Source organism: Canis aureus, chromosome 24, assembly GCF_053574225.1.
Source record: "Canis aureus isolate CA01 chromosome 24, VMU_Caureus_v.1.0, whole genome shotgun sequence".
NCBI classification, from domain to species: Eukaryota; Metazoa; Chordata; class Mammalia; order Carnivora; family Canidae; genus Canis; species Canis aureus.
In genome coordinates this window covers 34,042,993-34,065,056 of record NC_135634.1, presented here as the reverse complement: position 1 = coordinate 34,065,056, position 22,064 = coordinate 34,042,993, and the positions used below count along the sequence as shown (strand labels likewise).

General features: G+C 35.3%; 1 protein-coding gene across 2 annotated transcripts in view; it reads left to right on the top strand.

Annotated features, from left to right (window-relative positions):
• Positions 1–783: 783 nt before the first annotated feature.
• Positions 784–22,064, top strand: part of ADAM7 (ADAM metallopeptidase domain 7) — a 62,385-nt gene continuing 41,104 nt past the window's right edge. For both annotated transcript variants that reach the window (XM_077868815.1, XM_077868814.1), the window contains exons 1-6: positions 784–1,058; positions 2,209–2,312; positions 7,364–7,440; positions 18,262–18,340; positions 19,318–19,394; positions 20,367–20,559. In XM_077868815.1, coding sequence (XP_077724941.1) covers positions 812–1,058; positions 2,209–2,312; positions 7,364–7,440; positions 18,262–18,340; positions 19,318–19,394; positions 20,367–20,559 — 777 coding nt within the window. In that variant the 5' untranslated portion in view covers positions 784–811. The remainder of the gene's footprint in view (positions 1,059–2,208; positions 2,313–7,363; positions 7,441–18,261; positions 18,341–19,317; positions 19,395–20,366; positions 20,560–22,064) is intronic.

The window sequence follows — 22,064 nt, the reverse complement described above, 5'->3', positions numbered from 1 at the left end:
TTATGAGAGATACCAATGATGACTACTGGGTTTCAGACTTGCAATGTGGAATAAATATTAACATCATTAATGAAAGCAGAGAACAAGTTTTGTATCTTCTTAGTTTGCAGGGAGTTTGAGCTGTCTCAATGAAGATGTTGAATAGAGAGTTGGCTGTAAAGGTCTATCACGCAGGTGGCTGGGAGTAAAAATGTGAGGCATAGCAGAAAGATGATAATTAAACTATAACTGAAGATGAGATGGCTTTGGAACAAGCATACAGTTAGAGGAAAAGAGGAAATAGGATAATACCTTGAGGAACTCCAAAACCCAAAGGTTAAGTAAAAGAATATGTACCCAACTTAAACTTACGCAGTGTGATATGTCAGTTAGATCTCAATAAAATTGGGCGGGGGGAATCTAGTTATTTTCCCTTGCCTCAGGACTCTGGGGTCTTTTATCAGGGTGGGGGTGGCAAGTAGGGGTAGAATGTGGATGAGTATCTTCTCTTTTTACAGCTTTTGAAAGGCCATTATACCCATGCCCCATGGCATAGGCTTTTATTTAGTTAAAAAAATAACTTCTCAATACTTCTATCTAGTTTTTATAAAATTTTCCTTTATAATTTCTACATGTGGCATTCTTCATATGCATTTTCTCCAACCAAAGCTTCCATAAACATTCTTCAAATATTTTTTTCTAAGACATATATGATTTTTTTCACTTTTGAATTTTTAGTACATCTAGAATTCTATTTATATCAGGCATGAAGTAGGGATCTCTGCCCAGCCCAACTCCACCACAGCACCTCAGTGGTGCCTTTAATTAGTACATGATGTCCACCCTCCAGGTTTTAGCCTCAAGCACCTCACAAATGATGCAACACAAGCAAGGAACATTTCCTTGTACTGGATCAAAACTACTTATCTATCTGGGCTCTTCAACCCTGCTGTGGAAACAAGGGCAGAGAGCTGCACACATCTTTTCTCAAGCATCTGTGCCCCTTCTTCCATCAGAATCATTCAGAATGTTTCTCAGGAGTTTGCTTTTCATGATTATACTCATTTCTCAGATTAAAGGTATGTCTTAATCTTTTTATCACGGTTTTCTTACTAGGCTATGAGGTAATGTCTCTTTAGTCACAAAGTTTAAACTGTAAATAATAAAATAATATTCATTGATGATTTTGCTGAGAACATAGTGTAGGACTCGGACGAGTTATGTCTAATATTGAGATTCTATGCTTTTATGAAATACTTCAGTGCTTTTACATACTCTGATTTACAGTGAGAAGGAGGAAGGAGTGGGTGTTTCTGAATATCTGCAGTGTAGAGACACTGTGCTAGCCATTAGGTACTTTCGCGTACATTAGCATGTGTGCAATCTTATTATCTCTATTTTATAAAGAAATTGAGAGGGGCACCTGGGAGACTCAGGGGTTGAACGTATGCCTTCGTCTCAGGTCATGATCCCAGGGTCCTAGGATCGAGTCCCACATCAGGCTTCCCACAGAGAGCCTACTTCTCCCTCTGCCTATGTCTCTGCTTCTTTGTCTGTATCTCTCATGAATAAATAAATAAAATCTAAAAAAAAAAAAAGAAATTGAGAATAATATCTACAGATCAGAAAGAATAGAAATAGCATTTATGGCCAATAAACTCATAAGACTTTGATTCAAATAATAGCAGATTGTAGCATCCTATGGTCTTTCCTCTACATCACTCTTTAGTGAGATAAGCAGGGCTCACCTCAGGAAAGCACTGATTCAAGAGTACCTACGCCCTTTTAACAAGGGAAAGCTTTGTATTTGCATTTAGCTAGGAGAGTTAAGATTTCAAATGCAAGTGTCCCTGGGAGATAAAATTGGTAATTTACACCGAAACAATCCCTTACAATGCAGGTTTGACAGGTGCAAAATCCAGAGACAGACAGGAGGAGATTAAGATGACGAAGGTGGTAGCTGCAAAGCAAAGTGGGAAGACGAAAGAAGCTAAAAGACCTAATGAGGAGGAGGGGAAGCCTGTTTTCCAATTTTGCTTATATTTGCCTAATTTGGAAACTATCAGTCTCAATTTCCTTACCTATTAAGTGGGAGTGATACTTCAAAGTGCTGTTGTACATGGCTGCTAATTGAGAGCAAGTGAACTCTATGAGAATGATTGTTATCTAGTCCCTGTGCATGGGTGTCAATGCCAGATTATATTTTCTCCCTTAAACATTTCCTTTTAGAAAAGGTAATCATTGGAGTCGAAGGTCAAGAAGTGGTTTATCCTAAAAAGCTTCCTCTGATGCAGAAGCGAGAAGTTTGGCACATTCATGATTATGACATACAGGTACATGTTTTGACTTAATAAATATGATTTATTGCTTTCATAGGGTATGTAGAAAGCAACCTCTGACTAATCAGAAGTGAAAAAGAGAGGAGTTTTGATTTTTCTGAGAACTCCCACTCAGTCTACAGCGTGCACTTGAGGGGGCCGGAGTTGGGGAGGAAGCAAATTTGTGTTGGATTACAAAACAAAATGGAGTAAAATTTGGATTTTAGAGGGTGCCATGTACAGTTTTCCAGATTGTTTGAGGATTTCCACTAACAAGTTTCCGGGCTGATTTAAGGCAACCTCATTTGTTCTGAGCTGGTGCCTATGGAATGTAATTTCTGAGCATTTTGCTTTCCCAGTGATATAATATGCAGGTTCACTTGCCTTACAGACTCTGCAGCAAAGTTGGACAACTTTCATGGGAACACATGTGGTCTGTTGCTTAGAACAGTGTTTATTCAGTTGTTAAAATGTAAACATTTAAAATTTTATTTTCAAAAGAAACAAATGTTTATGCAGACAATATGTAATGCATATAATAGGAAAAAGGCTTCAAAATAAGGTAATTTTCAATTCCCATTACTATAAAAGGCATTCAATGACTGTTCTTAGATATTTATTACCAGACACTTGCATTGTGGGCCCAAGCTTTCTAACTTGGTCCATGGAGAATAATGACTCTCACTTTGCCCCAACACTCCTTGAGGGCAAACTTTTCCCAATGCAACTATTTTTCTTCCCTCCATCATTAGAAGAGCCAGCCTTCCAGGCTCTCATTTGTTAGGTACCTCAGTCATAAGCAAGACATATTTCAGCTTTCCAAATGATCCCACTGAGATGTCTTTCCCATGGCTTAAGATACTGAAAAAGCAACTTTTTATCTGCTGCCATTTGGAGATAATGTCTAACCATTTTTCTGTAATAATCTCCTTACAAATAATGTTTTCTCTTGATCTCCAATTCTTTTATCACCTTCTTAAATCTTTTATTAATATAACATTACATGTCAACTATACTTCAATTAAAAAATAAAAGAACTTTTATTGGTTGAAGTTTGGTACTCATCTAAGAGGGCAAAATCAGCCCTCTGCCACCATTGTGCAACTCAAGTCCCATTATGAATATACAAGATGAGCCCGGATGGCGTCAGGAAATATGCAGGATGAGTTTGGAACATCTTATACTACCAGAATTAAGGAAATTCTCAAACAAACAAACAAACAAACAAACAAACAAACCAAACTTGCATTGATGGGATTATGTCAAAAGAACATAGGGAGCCAAGTGAAGGACCTCCCAATAGCCAAAGAATGGACAATTTGAGCAAAAAAATAATAATAACATAGTTCTGGGCCATAGCAAAGTATAAATTAATATCTTTGAACTCATAGTGGTATAAGTGAATACTTGAATAAGTAAATACATGGGGGAAAATAGGAGATATAGATTTATATAGGAAAATAGATTTATATCTCCTATACATAAGAATTAAAATATTGACATAGACACTTCCCTTCCCAGGAGGTGGAGCATAACTCCTCACCCTTTAAGCATGGCCTGTGCATAGTGACTTCCAAAGAGTAGACTATGGAAGGGGGAAACAGTGAAGAAAGATGGAAAAATGCTACCTCAGCCAAGTGATTACAGTAATCAGTAACCATTATCAGTAATAAGTCACGTTGATAGTATGTACTCTTAATATGATGTGATGAAGATGGCACTTTATTTTGTTGTTTTCTCCCAAATCTTCAAAATTCCAGGCTAGGAGTGAGAAAAATATCAGAAAAATCTTAATTGAGATGCAACCTATAAAATGCTTGATCAGTACTCCTCAAAACTGTCAATGTTGTTAAAAAATAAGAAAAGCCCCCCCCCCCCCCAAAAGAAGAAAAGCCCAAGAAACTGTCATAGTGTAGAAGAACCAAAGGAGGCATGACAACTAAATGTAATATGGTGTCCTGGATGGGATCCTAAGACAGTGAAAGGACATAAGACAGAAACTAAGGAAATCTGGATAAGTTTATTAATTTAATTGATTTGTCAATTATTTAATTGATAATGTCAATCTTGGTTCATGAGTTGTGACAAGTATGCCATAGTGATGTAAGATGTTGATAATATAGAATGCTGAATTGTGAGGTACATGGAAATTCTCTGTATTATCTTCCCAACTTTTCTCTAAATCTAAAATGATTCTAAAACAAAATTAAAAAGTTGTAAAACTAAATAAAATAATAAAAATTATAAACAAAATTTAAAATTGTTTATTAATATAAAAACAATATTAATGACAAAATTAATAAGAATGTCACATTTGACAGTATTAACAATGTCTGAATATTAGCTAATATTAAAGCCATAATCACACATTCAAATTTTACAAAGTCCCACTATACCACTGTTACTCACACACACCTGCACATGTAGTTTATCACATTGTAAATAGGATTCAACCCTTCTTATCTGAATAAGCATCTAGGTTCTTGCCTGCCCACTGTGTGTGAATTACATGTTTATAAAGAAGTCCTAATTTTATGTTAAACTTGCAGTCAAAATAATACCCAAATGCACACTTCACATTCAAAAGCATTAACTCCCCTCTCTCTCCCTCAAAGCTGCCCCTCTTCAGAAGACCCTCCTTTCAATAGTATGGTTTAAACCAGAAGCCTGAGGGAATTTTTATTTTTATTTTTTATTTTCTTTGAGAGAGAGAGGTGGGAGGCAGGAGAGAGCGAAAGAGAATCCTAAGTAGGCTCCCTGCTCAGTGTGGAGCCAGACATGGAGCTCCATCTCATGAGATCACGATTTGAGATGAAGTCAAGAGTAGGGATGCTTGACTGACTGACTTCTCATGCACTCCTTGAGAAAATTCTTCACTCTTCTCTTTTGCCTCTCCCATAAAAAAAAAAAAATCTTATGCATTCTAGCATGTAGATATCCTTGAAATTATCTACTCTCCCTTATCCCTGCTGCCACTCCCCTGCCCAAGTGAGCTGTATTCCATCAACAGCCTTTAAATACTTTTCCTACCAAAATAAGACAAAATCAGAGGAGACAAACCATAGGAGGTTCTTACCTCTTATGGAAGGGAACAAACTGAGGGTCACAAGAGGGGCAGGGGGTGAGGGGATGGTATAACAGGGTGATGGGCATTAAGGAAGGCACTTGATGTAATGAGGCCTGAGTATTATATAAGACTGATGAATCACTGGACTCTACCTCTGAAACTAATAATGCACTATGTGTGTATTAACTGAATTTAAATTTAAAACAAACAAGCAAAAAATAAATGGTTTTCCTGCTTAAAGTTGTGATTTTTGCTAATCCATTATCTGTAATAAGTAAGCCATCTAAAATACCATACCTCCTTCTGCATTTTTTGTCTAAACTTTTTTCTTCGGATAAAGTCCAAATCTTCTTAAGTGACTAATTAGTCTGTATATAATTTGGCTCCTTTCTACTTTTTCATTTCTCATATTTATTCAACTTACACTTGATTTTCCAACCACCTTGAACTTTTCTGGGTTTCTCAAACATGTCAAGCTCCTTCCTATCTCAGGGCCTTTGTATTCTCTGTTTTCTCCTGACTCCTCCCTCACACAGTCACTGCATTTCTCCTATTATGATGCTTATAATACTCAATTACATTTGCTTGATTTTCTTCTTTGCCAAGCTGTGGCTTCCAAAAGGGCAGTGTGTATCATTGTATATTCCATATTATCACTGTGCCTGAAATTGAATACATGGGTGAACAATAAACTAAAGAAATGTGCTAGATAAATGACCAGTAACTGTCAATCCTTAAATTATAAATAATTCTTATGATCACAAAGAAATAAAATACCACAAAAATACCCAAAGGGCATAAGTTAGGAATTAATATACAAATAACAAAATAAACTAAACAAGAAAAATATCACTATGAACAATGATCATTAAAGAAAAGTTTGTCACAACAAGTTATCATTTCGTTGTTAATATTTAAGGCAAGAAAACAAGAACTACTATACATTTCTAATGAAATTCTAATTAAAAAAAAGAAATTCTAATTTTGTGCTTCCTTTCTTCAGGGTTATCTTACAGCATTGTCAAACATTTTTTTTTTCACGTTGCTGTCAAAGAAATGATGTCTAAGTATAGTGAATACTCCAAATCAAATTTCTGATCCAGATAGAAGTTAAATAAATTCACATTGTGTTTCAGTCATAAAATAACATACTATAAAAGAACATTTATTGGACTAGGGAAAGTGGTCATAGTCATGATTAGTTTTTATGTGAGAAAGTAGATTATAAAAGAGTATAACCCAAACTGTTAAAGATACATAAACAAGAGCTCTATGGGTGGGTGCAGAACTGTAAGGACATACAACAACTTGTTATCTCTGGATAGGAAGAAAATATACATATTTTCATTTCATTTTATAACTAGAAAAAATGCCCATCAAACATTTAATTAAGGGACACCTGGGTGACTCAGTGGTTGAGTGTCTGCCTTTGGCTCGGTTGGTGATCCCACAGTCCAGGATCGAGTCCCACATCAGGCTCCCTGCATGGAACCTGCTTCTCCCTCTGCCTGTGTCTCTGCCTCTCTTTCTCTCTGTAACTATTATAAATAAAAAAAAATAAAAAAAATAAAGATTATTTATTTATTTATTCATGAGAGACACAGAGAGAAAGAGAGGCAGAGACACAGGCAGAGGGAGAAGCAGGCTCCATGCACCGGGAGCCCGATGTGGGATTCGATCCTGGGTCTCCAGGATCGCGCCCTGGGCCAAAGGCAGGCGCCAAACCGCTGCGCCACCCAGGGATCCCTAAATAAAAATCTTTAAAAAAATAATTAAAAAAAAAACTTACAAGCAAAATCCCCCATGTATATTGGACCTCTCTCTAAATTCTAAATTCTAAATTCAGCCTAATCCATGTTTATCGTTTTACCTGGCGGGATTGCTGGACTGCTGGGTAGATGGATTAAGTCTAATTTTTCCCCACACCCCCTCCACTCCCTGCCCCAACACACGTTAAAGGAATACACATGCAAGTCACACGATGGGTACTGTTTTGCAGGAAACTTATGAAGAAGAATTGCTGTATGAACTAAGACTCACTAGAAAAACTTTAATACTTCACCTTTTAAGGTCAAGGTAAGTTCAATTATAATTCAATACCTTATAGATTTATTAGTCTGTAGTATCCCAGTTTTTGTAGAAACTGCCAATGAAGTGAATTCCTCAAGTCATTGTTACCTACATATAGACTGAATTCTTACTTTCCTAATATAAGCCCTAATATAATTTCGACATCTTAGCAATTACAGACACTGCCCTTCGGTTCCTGAGTTACCCTCTATTTAGGGTACTTAGAGCCCTTTGAACTCTGTATACTCACTCTAGGAAGAGAGTTAATACATTACTTCTTTGTGAGTCAGTGAAACAGAGGAAATTTGAAAAACATGGTTTTTAGAATGCTAAGTTACTTAAAATAGATATCAAACCAAGTTCTTTTGGAGAATAAACTAAGAGCAGGGAAGAATTTACCAAAGCACGTTACACCTTGTGTCAGCTAAGCAATTCTAATGCCTTTAATTTCTTCATTATGATTCCTTGGTATTTGTTGGTGAATTGATTCTTTTATCATTGTGTCATTACAGAAAATCCCTCTGGTCAGGAAGTGTATTTTACCTAATATCAATGCTTTCATATGTTTGCACGGTGTACTATTTTCATCCATTTTCTTTCACATTTCTGTATCTTTCCATTTAAGATGGATCTCTTGTAAGTTGGCAAGTAGTTGGGTCCTGCTTTTTAATGAATTCAGACAATCTAATTTCTAATTGCAATGTTTAATCCATTAACATTTAATGTTATGAATGATATATTGTATTTAATATTTGATTCCCGCTTATTTTGTTTGTTTGTTTGATTATCTGGTCTTTTTTTCCCCTGCTTTCTCTAGATATTTGGGTTATTTGCTTTTTTTTTTTTTTTTTTTTTTAACTTTACCTACTGGCTTTTCATTTATCTATTAGCTTTTTAGCAGTATCTCTCTGCTTTAGGTTTAAACTTTTGTTTTAGAGATTATAATATTTATTTACAGTTAACACTGTGTCATTTTATGTAAAATGTAAAAGTTTCCTCATCATATAAGTCCATTTAAAACCACAATTCTTTTATGTTAACTTGTTGTATATATACATCTATATACATAATTTACTCCATAATGCATGGCTATAATTTTGGCTTTAAGTGGTCATATACATCTTAAAGAAATCCAATAAAAATATATATATTGTTTTAACTTACTGAATCATTTACCATTTCCTATCCTTCTATTCTCAGAGATTCAATTTTCCTTCTGCTACCAATTCCTTTGACCTGAAGGACTTTCCTTGCCCATTTTTGTAGTACAGATCTGCTGGGAGAAATTTATCTTGGTTTTCTTTTATTTGAAATGGTCTTTTTTTTCTTCATTTTTGAAGGTTATTTTTTGCTGTATATAAAATTATGGATTGACAGAATTTTTATTTCTTTTGGCAAAACAGTGTTGACATTGTTCTTTCCTCTGACCCCTATAGTTTCTAATGAGATGTTAGTGAGAGTTTGAATTCTGTTCCCCTGTATACATTATGTTGTTCTCTTAGTGCTTTCAAGATTTGTCCTAGTTGCCAATATTCCTCAATTTGACAATGATATGTACAGGTGTAATTTTCTTCATATTAATCTTGCCTGTGCTTTACTAAACTTCTTTAAATTCTAATTTATGTCTTCCTCCAAATTGGATAAAATTTCAGTCATTACCATTTCCTTCCTCCATACTTTTTCTCTTCTTCCTAGCAGTCAAATTATCAGTATTTTAGTCCTTTTAATATTATCTTACATGTCCCCAAAGCTCTGTTCTTTTTCTATTTCTTTTCTTTAGACTAGATAATTTCTACTGATCTATCATCAAGTTTATTACCTCTTTCCTTTATCAATTCTATTCTTGCCCATACAGTGAAACCTTTTATTCATGATATTTTCAATTATAATTTTTTAATTTGCTTTTTAAAAAGTAATTTCCATATTTTTGTGCTAACATTTCACATCTTTTCATGCATTTCAAGTATATTTTCTTTTACTTTGTGGAAAATAGTTATAATACCTACTTTAGTCATCATCTATAATTTCAACCTCTGGATTGTCTCGAAGTAGATCTTTATTGATTGTCTTATTTCTTGAAGAGTTAGAATTTTCCTGTTTCTTCATATGTCTAGTAAATTTAGATTGTGTACTGAATAATTTTAATGAAATGTGGTAGAGACTAGATTCTGTTGTCCCTCTGAAGAGGTTTGATACTTTTATTTTATCAAGGAATTAACTTTGTTAAATTCAAACTGCAAACTCTGTCTTTTGGATGGTAGCTCAAATTTCAATTCAGTTATTTTATTCTTAGTAGCGCTTGTTTATTGAACACATTAATATGTCAAATACAGTATTGGGAACCAAAAAGATATAAGTAAAAGTAAATCAGTCCCTTTTTAAAAGTAGTTCACAGGCAACCTCAAGCATGTTAGGGCAAGGCAAATAAAAGCTGGTGGACCAAACTAGGTCTACTACGCTCTATGTATGACCCTCAAAATAAGAATAATTTTTAAAGTTTAAAATATTTGGAATGAAAACAAAATAAAACAACTAAGCAAAGAACATGTAACAAAGATCATATGTGGCCCACATAGCCCAAAATGTTTATCATTTGGATGTTTACGGAAAAACTTTGCTGACCTCTATAATATAGAATGAGAATCTAGTAAACATGAAAATGGAGATTTTTGGAGGTATGAAATACACATAGGAAAGAATTTCAAAGTTTACCTGGAGTATAGTAAGTGTGTTTTGAACTGGTTTTTGAAGTCTTGTAAGTTTCTCATGTCAGGAGTGGGAACAAAACGTGACCAGGGGTAGTTCAAAGAGCTAAAAGAAAAAATATGGTAGGTTCAAGAACTTTACAAATAGTTTACTATTTATCTATGTATCTATTTCTGAGATATCTTGACCTCTGTGGGTTATAAAAACTATTACCTTCTAATTCACTAAAATCCTTTAGTATGTTTACTTCTACATCATCCAAGTAGTTAATAAAATGTTAAGTCATTCTTAGATCAGGAATACCATGATAAAACAGCATTTTAAAAACTGTACCTTTATGATATTTTAGTTCTAAATCATTTATTATGGCTATATTGAGTATTTTTTAATCATATATTATGTTTCAGTTTTTGACTTGAGTAAACATTGGTGTCTATTCATCATCTTGGAGAGACTTTAGATTGAATGGATTCTACTAATGGCAAAAATATTATGTGATGATAAATGTGTTATGATTATGTAATACGTATGTGTTTTGAGGGTTTTTTTAAAAGATTTTATTATTTATTCATGAGAGACACACAGAGAGAGAGAGACAGAGACAAAGGCAGAGGGAGAAACAGGCTCCATGCAGGGAGCCCATTGTGGGACTCGATTCCGGGACTCCAGGATCATGCCCTGGGCCGAAAGTGGACACTAAACTGCTGCCCCTCCCAGGCGTCCCTGTTTTGAGGTTAAAAAAACAATAAGCATAACTTGTGGTTGTCTATGAGCACAGTATTATGATATTATGTCATATTACAGTACAGAATTCCAAATGTTAAAAAATATGTTAAAATGATAAAAAAAGTTCTATAAAATTTCTTAAAATTGATGTTTTAATTTATAAAAGAAAATGAAGCTATGAATTTTTACTTCCAGAGAAATGGAGCAGACATATTTTTCTCTATTCTTTCCACTAAGTACAATTAAAACTTCTGGGCACTACATATATAAAGCAAATATAAGAAGACTGACAGATGTGAAGAGAAAGTTAGACCCGCTAGAAACTCTGTTACCCAAGGAATGACAGACACAGTGGTGTGTTTCTCAGGTTGCCTTTTGGCTTCATATATCCCAGACTAGATACTAGAGAAATCAGCAACCTGGAAATATCCACGAGCACATACAAAAAACAAACAAATAACTAAACCAAAAACCTACAAAAATCATGCTCTATTTAGCCAAAGGGCTAAGAAAGAAAGAAATAACTTAGAAAAACAAAGTTTTTAGACAATAACTGTTCTACTCTAGCAAACATCACATACACACAGAGAACAGTGTCCCCACTCCCATCTCAGCCAGAAAAAGCAGTATCAAGAGACTAAGCTTCCACCCTTGTCAGGCTATAAAAAGACACCCCAACACCCTCTCTTCTCCTGTTCAGAGAAACAGAGATAGCTAAATGGAGAGTCAAGACTTTCATTCTGGCCTAGTGGTAAAGAAGGCCATTCTCCTCACTGTAGTGTGAGGATTATTATAGAGCCTGGATGCCATGCCCATCTAGCACCTTTCCTGCTGGGTTAATGTGAGAAGAGGCCTAGTGGAGAACTAGCAAGAACACCCCTCACAGTGTCAGTGGAAGCCACATGAAAAGCATAGATGAAACATCCCTCCTTTCTTACTGAGAATTATTTCAGTGGGAATGCATTTGACCCTTGCCAAGCAATAGCAAGGAACACATGTAGAACAAGTAGAGACCTTTGGATTTCCATTCCTACTTGACAGTAATGAGGTGCCTCACACTAAAATAGTATCAGAGAAGATCTACTAAAACACAAGATCCAGGGGGTTATAACATAACATCATAATATCCAAGTTTTAATTGAAAATTCCTTATCAAACCAAAAGCCAGAAATATTTCAATCTAAAAGAACGAAAAAATTAGTAGCTGCCAACACCAAAATGAGACAGATGTTTGAGTTATCTGACAAAATTGTAAAGCAGCTATCATAAAAATGCTTCAATAAAAAATTACAAACATGCTTGAAACAAATGAAAAAAAATAGAATGTGTCAGGAAATTAATAGAAAAATCTCAGAAAAAAAGAAAATAGAAGATATAAATAAGAATCTAAAGAAAATTTTGGACCTGAAAAGTAAAAAAGTAAAACCCTCAATAGATAGGCTTAAGATCAGAATAGAAAGGAGAGTAGAAATAATCAGTGCAGTTAGAATAATAGAAATTATATAATCTGAATAACAAAATTTTCTGGGAAAAAAATACTCTCAGGAATATGTGTTAATAAAACAAAAGATGTAAAATTGGTGCCATCAGACACCCAGAAGGAGAGGAGAAAGAGTATGGAGCTGAAAAAGTATTCAAATGAATATTTTGATACTGAAAATTCTCAAATTTGACAAGGAAAATACCAACACCTACAGGTTTAAGAAGCTGAATGAACTCAAAACAGGATAAACTTAAACAATCCCATTCCAAGTTTCTTTTTTTTTTTTTTTAAAGATTTTATTTATTTATTCATGAGAGACAGACAGAGAGAGAGAGAGGCAGAGACACAGACAGAGGGAGAAGCAGGTTCCACGCAGGAAGCCCGATGTGGGACTCGATCTCGGGTCTCCAGGATCAAACCCTGGGCCAAAGGCGGTGCTAAACCGCTGAGCCACCCGGCCGCCCCCATTCCAAGTTTCACCACGTATTCACATACATACATACATACACCTAGAGCAACCACTAAGAAATCTATTCAGAGATGTATTCTGAAAAGCGCTATAGATAAATCAAGATGGAATTTGAAAATATATTTAAGCAACCCACAAGAAGGAAAGAAAAGGAAATTAAAACATGAAAAAAGAAGAAACAGGAAAAAAAATAAAATATCAGACTTAAGTCTTAATATTTTAACAATTACTTCAAATCTAAATGGTCCAAATACTCCAATTAAAAGAGAATGACAGAGTGAATGAAAAATGCTGTTTAGGGCAGCCCCGGTGGCTCAGCGGTTTAGCACCACCTTCAGCAGGGGGGCAGGGAGGTATTATCCTGAAGACCCAGGATCGAGTCCCATGTCAGGCTCCCTGTATGGAGCCTGCTTCTCCCTCTGCCTGTGTTTCTGACTCTCTCTCTCTCAGTGTCAGTCATGAATAAATAAAATCTTTAAAAAAGAAAAAAAATGTTGTTTATACCATGTCTTCCACAAAATAGAGGGAAAACTTCCCTTTCATTCTATGAAACCAACACTACTCTGATACCTAAACTAGACAAAGATAATATAAATGAAATTGAACTACAGGCAAATATCCATTGTGAATGCTAGCAAATAGAATTCAACAATGAACAAGAATTATAAAAAAAAAATTATATACCATAACCAAATGGATATTTGGTAAGCCCTTGACTTACTCTGGTAAAAGACTGAATGTTTTCCTCCTAAAATCCGGAACCAGGCAAATATATGCACTCTCACCACAGCTATTCAACATATTCCCAGAAGATCTAGTTAGCACAACTCAGGAAGAAAAGGAAATGAAAGACATATAGATTGGAAAGGTAGACGAAGAAAAAAGCCCTTATTTGCAGATGATACAATAATGGTTTGCATAGAAAATTCTATGAAATCTAACAAACTAAGTAGCATACAAATAAGCAAACAAACAAAAACACCTCCTAGAAGGAATAAATGGGCTCAGCAAAGTTACAAAATATTTCATCATAAAAAATCAATCGTATTTCTATACAGTTGCAATGAATATGTGGACACTGAAGTTTAAAATACAACACCACTTTCAATTATTCAAAAATAAATGAAAAAGTTACAAATATGAGGAATATATACAAAGCTTGTTCACTGAAAACTATAAAATTCTGATGAAAATCATCAAAAAGATATAAATAGATGGGACCTTATTTTGTGTTCATATACTAGAAGACTCAACATGGTAAAGATGGTGATTCCCCAATTGATATATAGGGTTATCGCAATTCTTATCAAAATTACTGTAAGATTTTTTAAAGATACAGACAAGATTATTCCAAAATTTATAGGGAAAGACAAAGGAACTAGAGAAGTTAAAAGAAATACGGAAAGAAAAAAAACAGGAGTAACCGCTTCAAGATGTATATAGATACAGAGTCATACTATTAGGGGAATAGGCACATAGATCAGTGGAATCAAATAGAAAACTTGGAAACATTTCCACACAAGTAGAGCCAACTGATTTTTGCCAAAGTTTGTAAAGCAAATCAATGGAGAAAGTATAGTCTCTTCACCAAATGGTGCTGAAACTATACTATATCCATAGCAAAACAAAGCAAAACAAAACACACACACACACACACACACACACAAATAAATCACAAAAAAACAGAAACCTCAACCTGAATCCAAAAGCTTATGACAATTTTATACAAAAATTAATTCAAAATAGATCTTGGGTTTCAACATAGAATGCAAAACTATAATACTTTTAGATAAAACAAGATAATATCTTCAAGATTTAGGGCTAAGGCAAAAAAATTCTTAGACTTGACACCAGATCATTTGACGTAAATAATAAAAGATAAAGTTGATAAATTGGACTTCATTGAAAATGAGAGTGCTTACTCTACAAAAGTCTTGTTATGAGGATGAAAGACAAGCTGCAGATTGGGAGCAAACATTTGCAAACCACTACCAAAAAGGGACTAGTATTTGGAAAATAAAGGGTTCTCAAAACTCAACCATAATAAAGCAAACAATCCAATTGGAAAATAGGCAAAAGATATGAAGAGACATATCACCAAAGAGAATATATAGATGACAAGTAGGCACTGAAAAGGTGTATGGCACCATTAATCGTTCAAGAAATGCAATGAAATAGTACATTCGATCAGAATGGCTGAAACTAAAAAATAATTATATCTCCAAAGGCTGGCAAGAGATATAAAGAAACTGGATCATTAAAGCATTGCTGATGTGCATACAAAATGATATAGCACTCTGGGGAAACAATCTGCCAATTTTTATAAAACCAAATGTGCAACCTCCACAAGGTAAAGCAATTGTACTTCCGGGTATTATCTCAGAAAAGTAAAAAACCTACATTCACACAGATAGCTGTACACAAATGTTTACAGCTTTATTCATGATATCCTTAAACTAGAAGCAACTCAGAGCTCCTCAACAAGTGAATGGTTAAGCAAACTGTAGTAAATCCATAGTATGGAATACTACCCAGCATGAAATGGAACAGCTCCCGTGGATCATTAGGGCATTATGCTGAATGGGGAAAAGAAGGCAAACCATATGTCATATACCAAAGGTCATATAACATATGATTCCGCTGATAAAACATTCTCAAAATGACAAAATTGTAAGGCTGGGAAACAGATTGGTTGTTTTGAAGTATTGTTAAGAATTAAGGATGTTGTTCGAGAAGTCAGGGATTATAAAGAGATAGCAATGAGGGAGATTTTTCTGGTGGAATAGTTCTGTATCTTGATTGCAGGGGTATAACAGAAATCCACATATATGATAAAATAACACAGAAATGCACACACATGTATTGTACTAGTGCACATATCTGGTTTTGTTATTGTACTATAGTTGTGTAAGATATGACTGAATGAAGTGTACACAGACACCAGACTCTGCTATGCTATCTCTGTAACTACCTGTGAGTGGGTGATTATTTCAAAATGAGTGGGTCGTACTTTGTATTCATGAATTAAAAAAAAATAGGATCTGTTGTTTTATAAGAAAATGATGTTTTTCAATATACTTTGGGGGGAAAAGAGAGTGATCCCCACTATGATTCAGTCCCTAAGCTTAAATGCACATCCTGGCTGCATGCAGAACACATAATCCTACCTATTTAGGACTTACCAAGGATGAGACAAGCTATGTTCATGGAATGTGGGCATGAAGAGAAATCTACCAATTCTGCTCTATTAGAGCAAATTCTCATTGTTATGCCAGCTCTCTGAGGAAAGACAAGTAAGAAGGCACAGGTGGATATTTTTAATTCAGGTTAAATATTTCCTTAATCTTGTTTTATAAAAATCTGTTGTTAAATGCATACTTATGAGATAATTAAAGGAAGGCTTGGATAAACAGCTATGTAGAGAGAATGATGTCAATTTTAATAATGAACATGTTTATGCATTTATAACTACATAACTGTCTGTTTGTTTTTCTTGTTCATATAACACAGTATATGTTTTACCTCTCAAAAGTGATTTTGAGCTCATTCCATTCCGTCAAACCCAAGTAATGGTACTGATACTAGGGCTTTCTCTACTCTATCACCATTTCATGTCCAATAGAGTCAATATTACACTTTTCTTCTTCCGGACTCATGAATGTTAAAATGGAATTGTTATTATCCACATGGGGTAATTCAGACAGAACTAAGTGAATTTCAGAGCACAGTACAGGGTCTTCTTACTGAGTAGGAAATAAGCAGCCTATTGGCTGTCGTCAGAAATCTCACCAGATAGCGGAATTCTAAACAAACTTCTTTTCAAGCAACTTATAGTGTGCCATTGAATGAAAAGTTGACAGTCTTGACAGGGGGAATAACTCTATGCCTATCCTTTTCCTGATTCTAGGAATAGGTTTGGGGCACATCAGGAAGTCTTTGATGCTGACAATCCCTGCTTCTGTGTTATCTCTGTGTGCAGTCACATTTACTCCAGATAAACAGTCACATTCCATCATCATATTTCCTCCATCCATTCCATTCCACCAGACTTTTTACTTGGTCAGTGTTGTAGCCTGGCTTCTTTTTTACTATTGTTGATCTCCTATGTATAGGAAGACTGCCCTGAGCTCTTCATTTTTATAATTTGGAAACATAAACCCTAGTTCATGTATTCCAAAAGTCTTGACTTTAAAAACTAATGTTTCTGTCATGAGTTTCAAAGGTCTGTTTTTCAGGGCAAAATTTCACATTTTTTTTTTTAGAAGGTACTTTATTGAGGTGATTAGGAGTGCTGGTTTCCTGTCTCCTGTCCAGCTGCCTCAGTACAGTCTCATGGGTGGAAAAGACCAGGCCTCTGGGCTGCTCTGGGCCACTACCCAGGAGAGGCTGGGCAGTGGGGCACGGGGGGCTGGGACTCCAGTCCAGGGCAGAGGTTCCAGGCAGCAAGGGTGATGGTGGCTGAGGCAGGGGCAGTTGTGGCCCAATCCCCCAGGGACGTGGAGGGGGCGGTGTGGCTACCAGCCAGATGCTTTTCAGCAGGTCAAAGGCTGTTGGGGGGCCCCAGGCTGCCCCAGATGGTGAAGGCAACAAGGGCAAGGGAGGTGGCCAAGGGAGTTGGCCAAGGGAGTTGACATATACAATCTTAATTCTCAGTGTGAGGATATCCATGGGTTTGATACAGGAGATGTGGGAGAGCGCTGGTTACTCTACGATCACTCAGAATGCCCTTTACTTGTGCAGAGAAAAAACTATGAAGAATTACATGAAAATATTAACAGAGGTATTTCTCTATGGTGAGAATTCAGGACAATTTCATTGGTACTTTTCCATGTTTTCTAAATTTACTATTATTAGTACATATTTCTTTTATCTAAATATATAGCTGTTGGGTTAATGTATTTTAAAATATGTATAGTGGGGCAGCCCAGGTGGCTCAGCGGTTTAGCGCCACCTTCAGCCCAGGAAGTGATCCTGGAGACTCAAGATCGAGGCTCATATCGGGCTACCTGGTGGGGCCTGCTTTTCCCTCTGCCTGTGTATCTGCCTCTCTCTGTGTCTCTCATGAATAAACAAATAAAATCTTAAAAAAAAATAAAATATGTATAGTGTATGTATATATGACATGTGTCAAATATATTTTGTATAAAATATATTTATATATTATTTTTACTTAGGTAACATTTTCTCTAGGTTCATCTCAAGTTGTTACCTTGGCTAAAACTACCAGAATCTTTTTCAGTTTCTTCAAGTGTTTACCATACCATGAAGTCCAGGTAGAAGGTTTTTTCATCTGAACAGGATTGATTTTGCTTATGTGTTTTTAGCACAAAAGGAACTTACTGAGATTTGAAAGCAGTCTAGAGACTTCTCTCTCCATAACTGGTTTTATTGGGTGACTTTATAGAATGAGTAAATCTCACTACCTCTCTGCCCTCTTTTCCAGGGAGTTCCTAGGCTTAAATTACAGTGAAACTTACTACTCCACAAAAGGAGAGATGATCACCAGCTATCCTTCCACCACGGTATCTTATGGAACCTTCCCACATCTCTTTTCTGAAATTTCCTCATGTGATTTTGAAACCCAATCTAACTTCATAAGCAGCTTCAGAAAATATTATGTCAGGAAAAAAAAAAGAAAATATTATGTCAGGAATGAATATTGATTGAATTTTGTCACTGAGTTATCCTAGAATAGAAAACATGACCTCCAAACTCTAAAAGGAAGCTGATTATTAACAAATCAATGACTGTTAATGTATTTTTCTTTACTAAACCGACTTCTATATACTCAAAATGGTATTAAGTCTGGAGGAAGGGTACGTAGGGCAGGACACAAAAGGAGTATAAGACAGTCTGATGTTCAACATTCTTTTATGCAAAGGACGGTTGTTGGCCTGTGAGGGTCTGAGATCCCATGGGAAGGGCCACACATAGGCAGGAGTTGAAGAGATGGATATAATGGAAAACGTGATTACCTGACAGAACCACTGTAGACAGAGCACCAAGTAGGGAATGACAAGGATACTAACTTGACTGAAGCACAACAGTAGGAGACTTGAGGGGACCTGGTTGGAGAGTAAAATCTAATTTTAGCTATCATCAAAAACATTGGCATATTTCATAGGCAACTGTAGGAAAACTATAATAATAACATAAGGGTAGTTTGGTAGGAATTTTAGGATGGGTTTAATAAAAAGAAATATTTATAAGGAAACGGTCACATTTCTAAGGCTGGATTCATAAACTAATAAACTGCTAAATTTGCGAGGGAAGAATCCATATACTGCTTAACACAATGTAATCATGCGATTAAAAGGATTCTAAAGGCATTTCAAAATTTCCAAATGACAGAAGACAATGAATGAATAGATGAATGAGTATGTGTACAATTTGTGAGAATGAAATGTTGGTATATTATAAACACAAAATATGCGTATATTATAATTTATGTAATATAAATATATATATATTTATTCGATAGCCTCTTCATCTATTTTAGGATCACTGTTTTTACCAAGGATCCATCATACATGAATTTGATTCTGCTGCCAGTATCAGCACATGTAATGGTCTGAGGTATTGGACAAGTATCTATTTTATTTATAAATTTTCATAATGGATTTTCAGAGACATTTCCTTCTCATCTCTCTAACAACTCTTTAAATAGAAAAATTAATGGGAAAAAACTACTGTGTATTTTCAGCATAAGTATACATTCTGGCCCATCGTTTATGTTAATTTTTGAGAAAAAGATGTCTAATGCACAGCTTTAAGCAAGACAAGTTTTTCAGTATACGATCAAGGGATTCAAGTTGTAAGACTGCTGGAAATCATCTAGCCTGTCCTCTCATGTTATAGACACTGAAATCAGAGACTTGCCTCTGAGCATTCAGTCTTACCGGTGATAGAACTCAACCCAAAAACCAGGCTTCCTAACTTCTAGCCCTGTAATTTCCTACCACACAACATTTCACACCATTTTAACTATCGGGAGTTTAGAGTCCTTAGAAATTAAAGTCAGAAGTAAAGCCTATTTCAGTTCTCTGTAGATCTTGGTCTTAAGGGTAAGAAAGGAAGGAGGTAGAGGGTAGAAGAATAAGAAATTTCCACCTTCATGTGTGAAGTACTCATACATGAATGAGTACTTCACTTGAGTAGATCCCAATATATTCAGAATAAGAATATCTTTGATCACAAAACTTCTGGATAATAGTATTTTACTTTTATGTATTTACAATTAATGCATGATGGACATAAAAATTCACAAATGTTTGCTAGAACTCTGAGATTTCAAAGTAGAGATCGGACTGTCAAATTTCTGAAAATTTAGATGATTTCATTCTTACGAAAGTTATTAATTCAAAGGCCACAATAACCTCATCTTTTTATCATTCCCAGTACCTGACTACATGCTCATGAGACTTTGGTCTTATAGTTTCCATTCTTAAATAGACAAAGTTGATAAAATGGAACAGAAGAATATTGTGAGAAATATAGAAGTAAAATGGAATAGATCTTGAATGTACATCACATTCCCATTTTCCATAGGGGATTCTTCAGGGTATATGACCAAAGGTACCTCATTGAACCAGTGAAATATTCAGATGAGGGACAACATTTGGTGTTCAGATATAATCCAAAGATGCAGTATGCTGCCAATTATTCTTGTACAGAACTCAATTTTACAAGGAAAAATGATCCAAAGGATGATATTAAAATCATGGAAGACCTCAAAATAGAAGTAAGTGCTTTATCTTTAAATCATCTTAATGCCAGGAAAATGTCTCATTTGCTTTTTGATTTCAAAACAGAGATATGAGCTGAACTAATGAAGTACATATGCTACCTGAGTTTGAATCTTCATTGTTTAAAATCTAAAATGTAAATCAAACTTTTTTTAAATCAACATAGAAAATGTTCATTCCCTACAGTAAATCTCAGTTTGTCCCATCAATTTTAAGAATGGGGAATATTTACAACCATACATATAGATTTATGGCATTAAGACAATAAATGTTTGGAAAGGATGAAATTTGCAATGTCAGGAAACCTCTCCTAAATACTGTCTTCCCTCATCTTCACTGACATTTTTGTTTTTGGGGGGTGTGTTCATGATAAGTCAGGGTCTCCCCCTCTCATCATCCAAATGCTCTAATTATGAATTATTAAGCACAATTAAGAGTAATAGCAACTTCAATTTCTGGTGGGATAATTGCACAATCAGAGCCCTCTGTGTCTTAGGCTTTCCTGTACTAGTTCTAATCACCTCAAATCTCCACTCAGTGTTAGCCTTTAAGATCTATAAGTACCCCTCTTCTTCAAATATTCTTGGTCCAGATAGTGTCAGAAACTTACTAGATGCCTAACAAATGTTTCTGATTGATTCAATCAACTAACAGTTAAAATACATACTTAGTTCACACAAAAAAATCACTTAGATCTTTGTACGATATGCTTCCGGTTTTACTTAGAGGGTATGCATGCACCTCAAGGCATAACACTGAGAGCTAAAACCAGAATTTTCTGGTGTTGGTGATTTATAAAATAAAAGATCTATAATTAGCAACTTTTTAAAATTTTTATTTATTTATGATAGTCACAGAGAGAGAGAGAGAGAGAGGCAGAGACAAGGGCAGAGGGAGAAGCAGGCTCCATGCACCGGGAGCCCGATGTGGGATTCGACCCGGCTTCTCCAGGATCGCGCCCTGGGCCAAAGGCAGGCGCTAAACCGCTGCGCCACCCAGGGATCCCTATAATTAGCAACTTTTATACATTTCTTGGAATTCAGGCTACTGCACAGCAGGAGATTGGGAAGTAGGAGAAAAGTAGAAGGAATACAGTCAGTCCTATTAGCTGGTCAGTCTTATGTTTTGCTCTTCACTATTGATAAATCCTTTTTATAGGAGCTACCTAGTAGGCATTTACTTTATACATGAAATAAAACTAAGCATTAAAAATTGTATTCATTATTCTTATTTATAACCCTTCTATTTATTTATTTAGAGTATAAACTAACACACAATGTTACATTAATCTCAGGTATACAACATAGTGATTCAACATCTCCAACTTCTCCATACATCATGCTGCACTTGCAGTGAGTGTAGCTACCATCTGTCACCATACAATGCTACAATATCATTGACTATATTTCCTATGCTTTGCCTCTTATTCAATGACTTATTTATTCCATAACTGAAAGCCTGTGTCTCCCATTCCCTTTCATCTGTTTTGCCCATCACTACT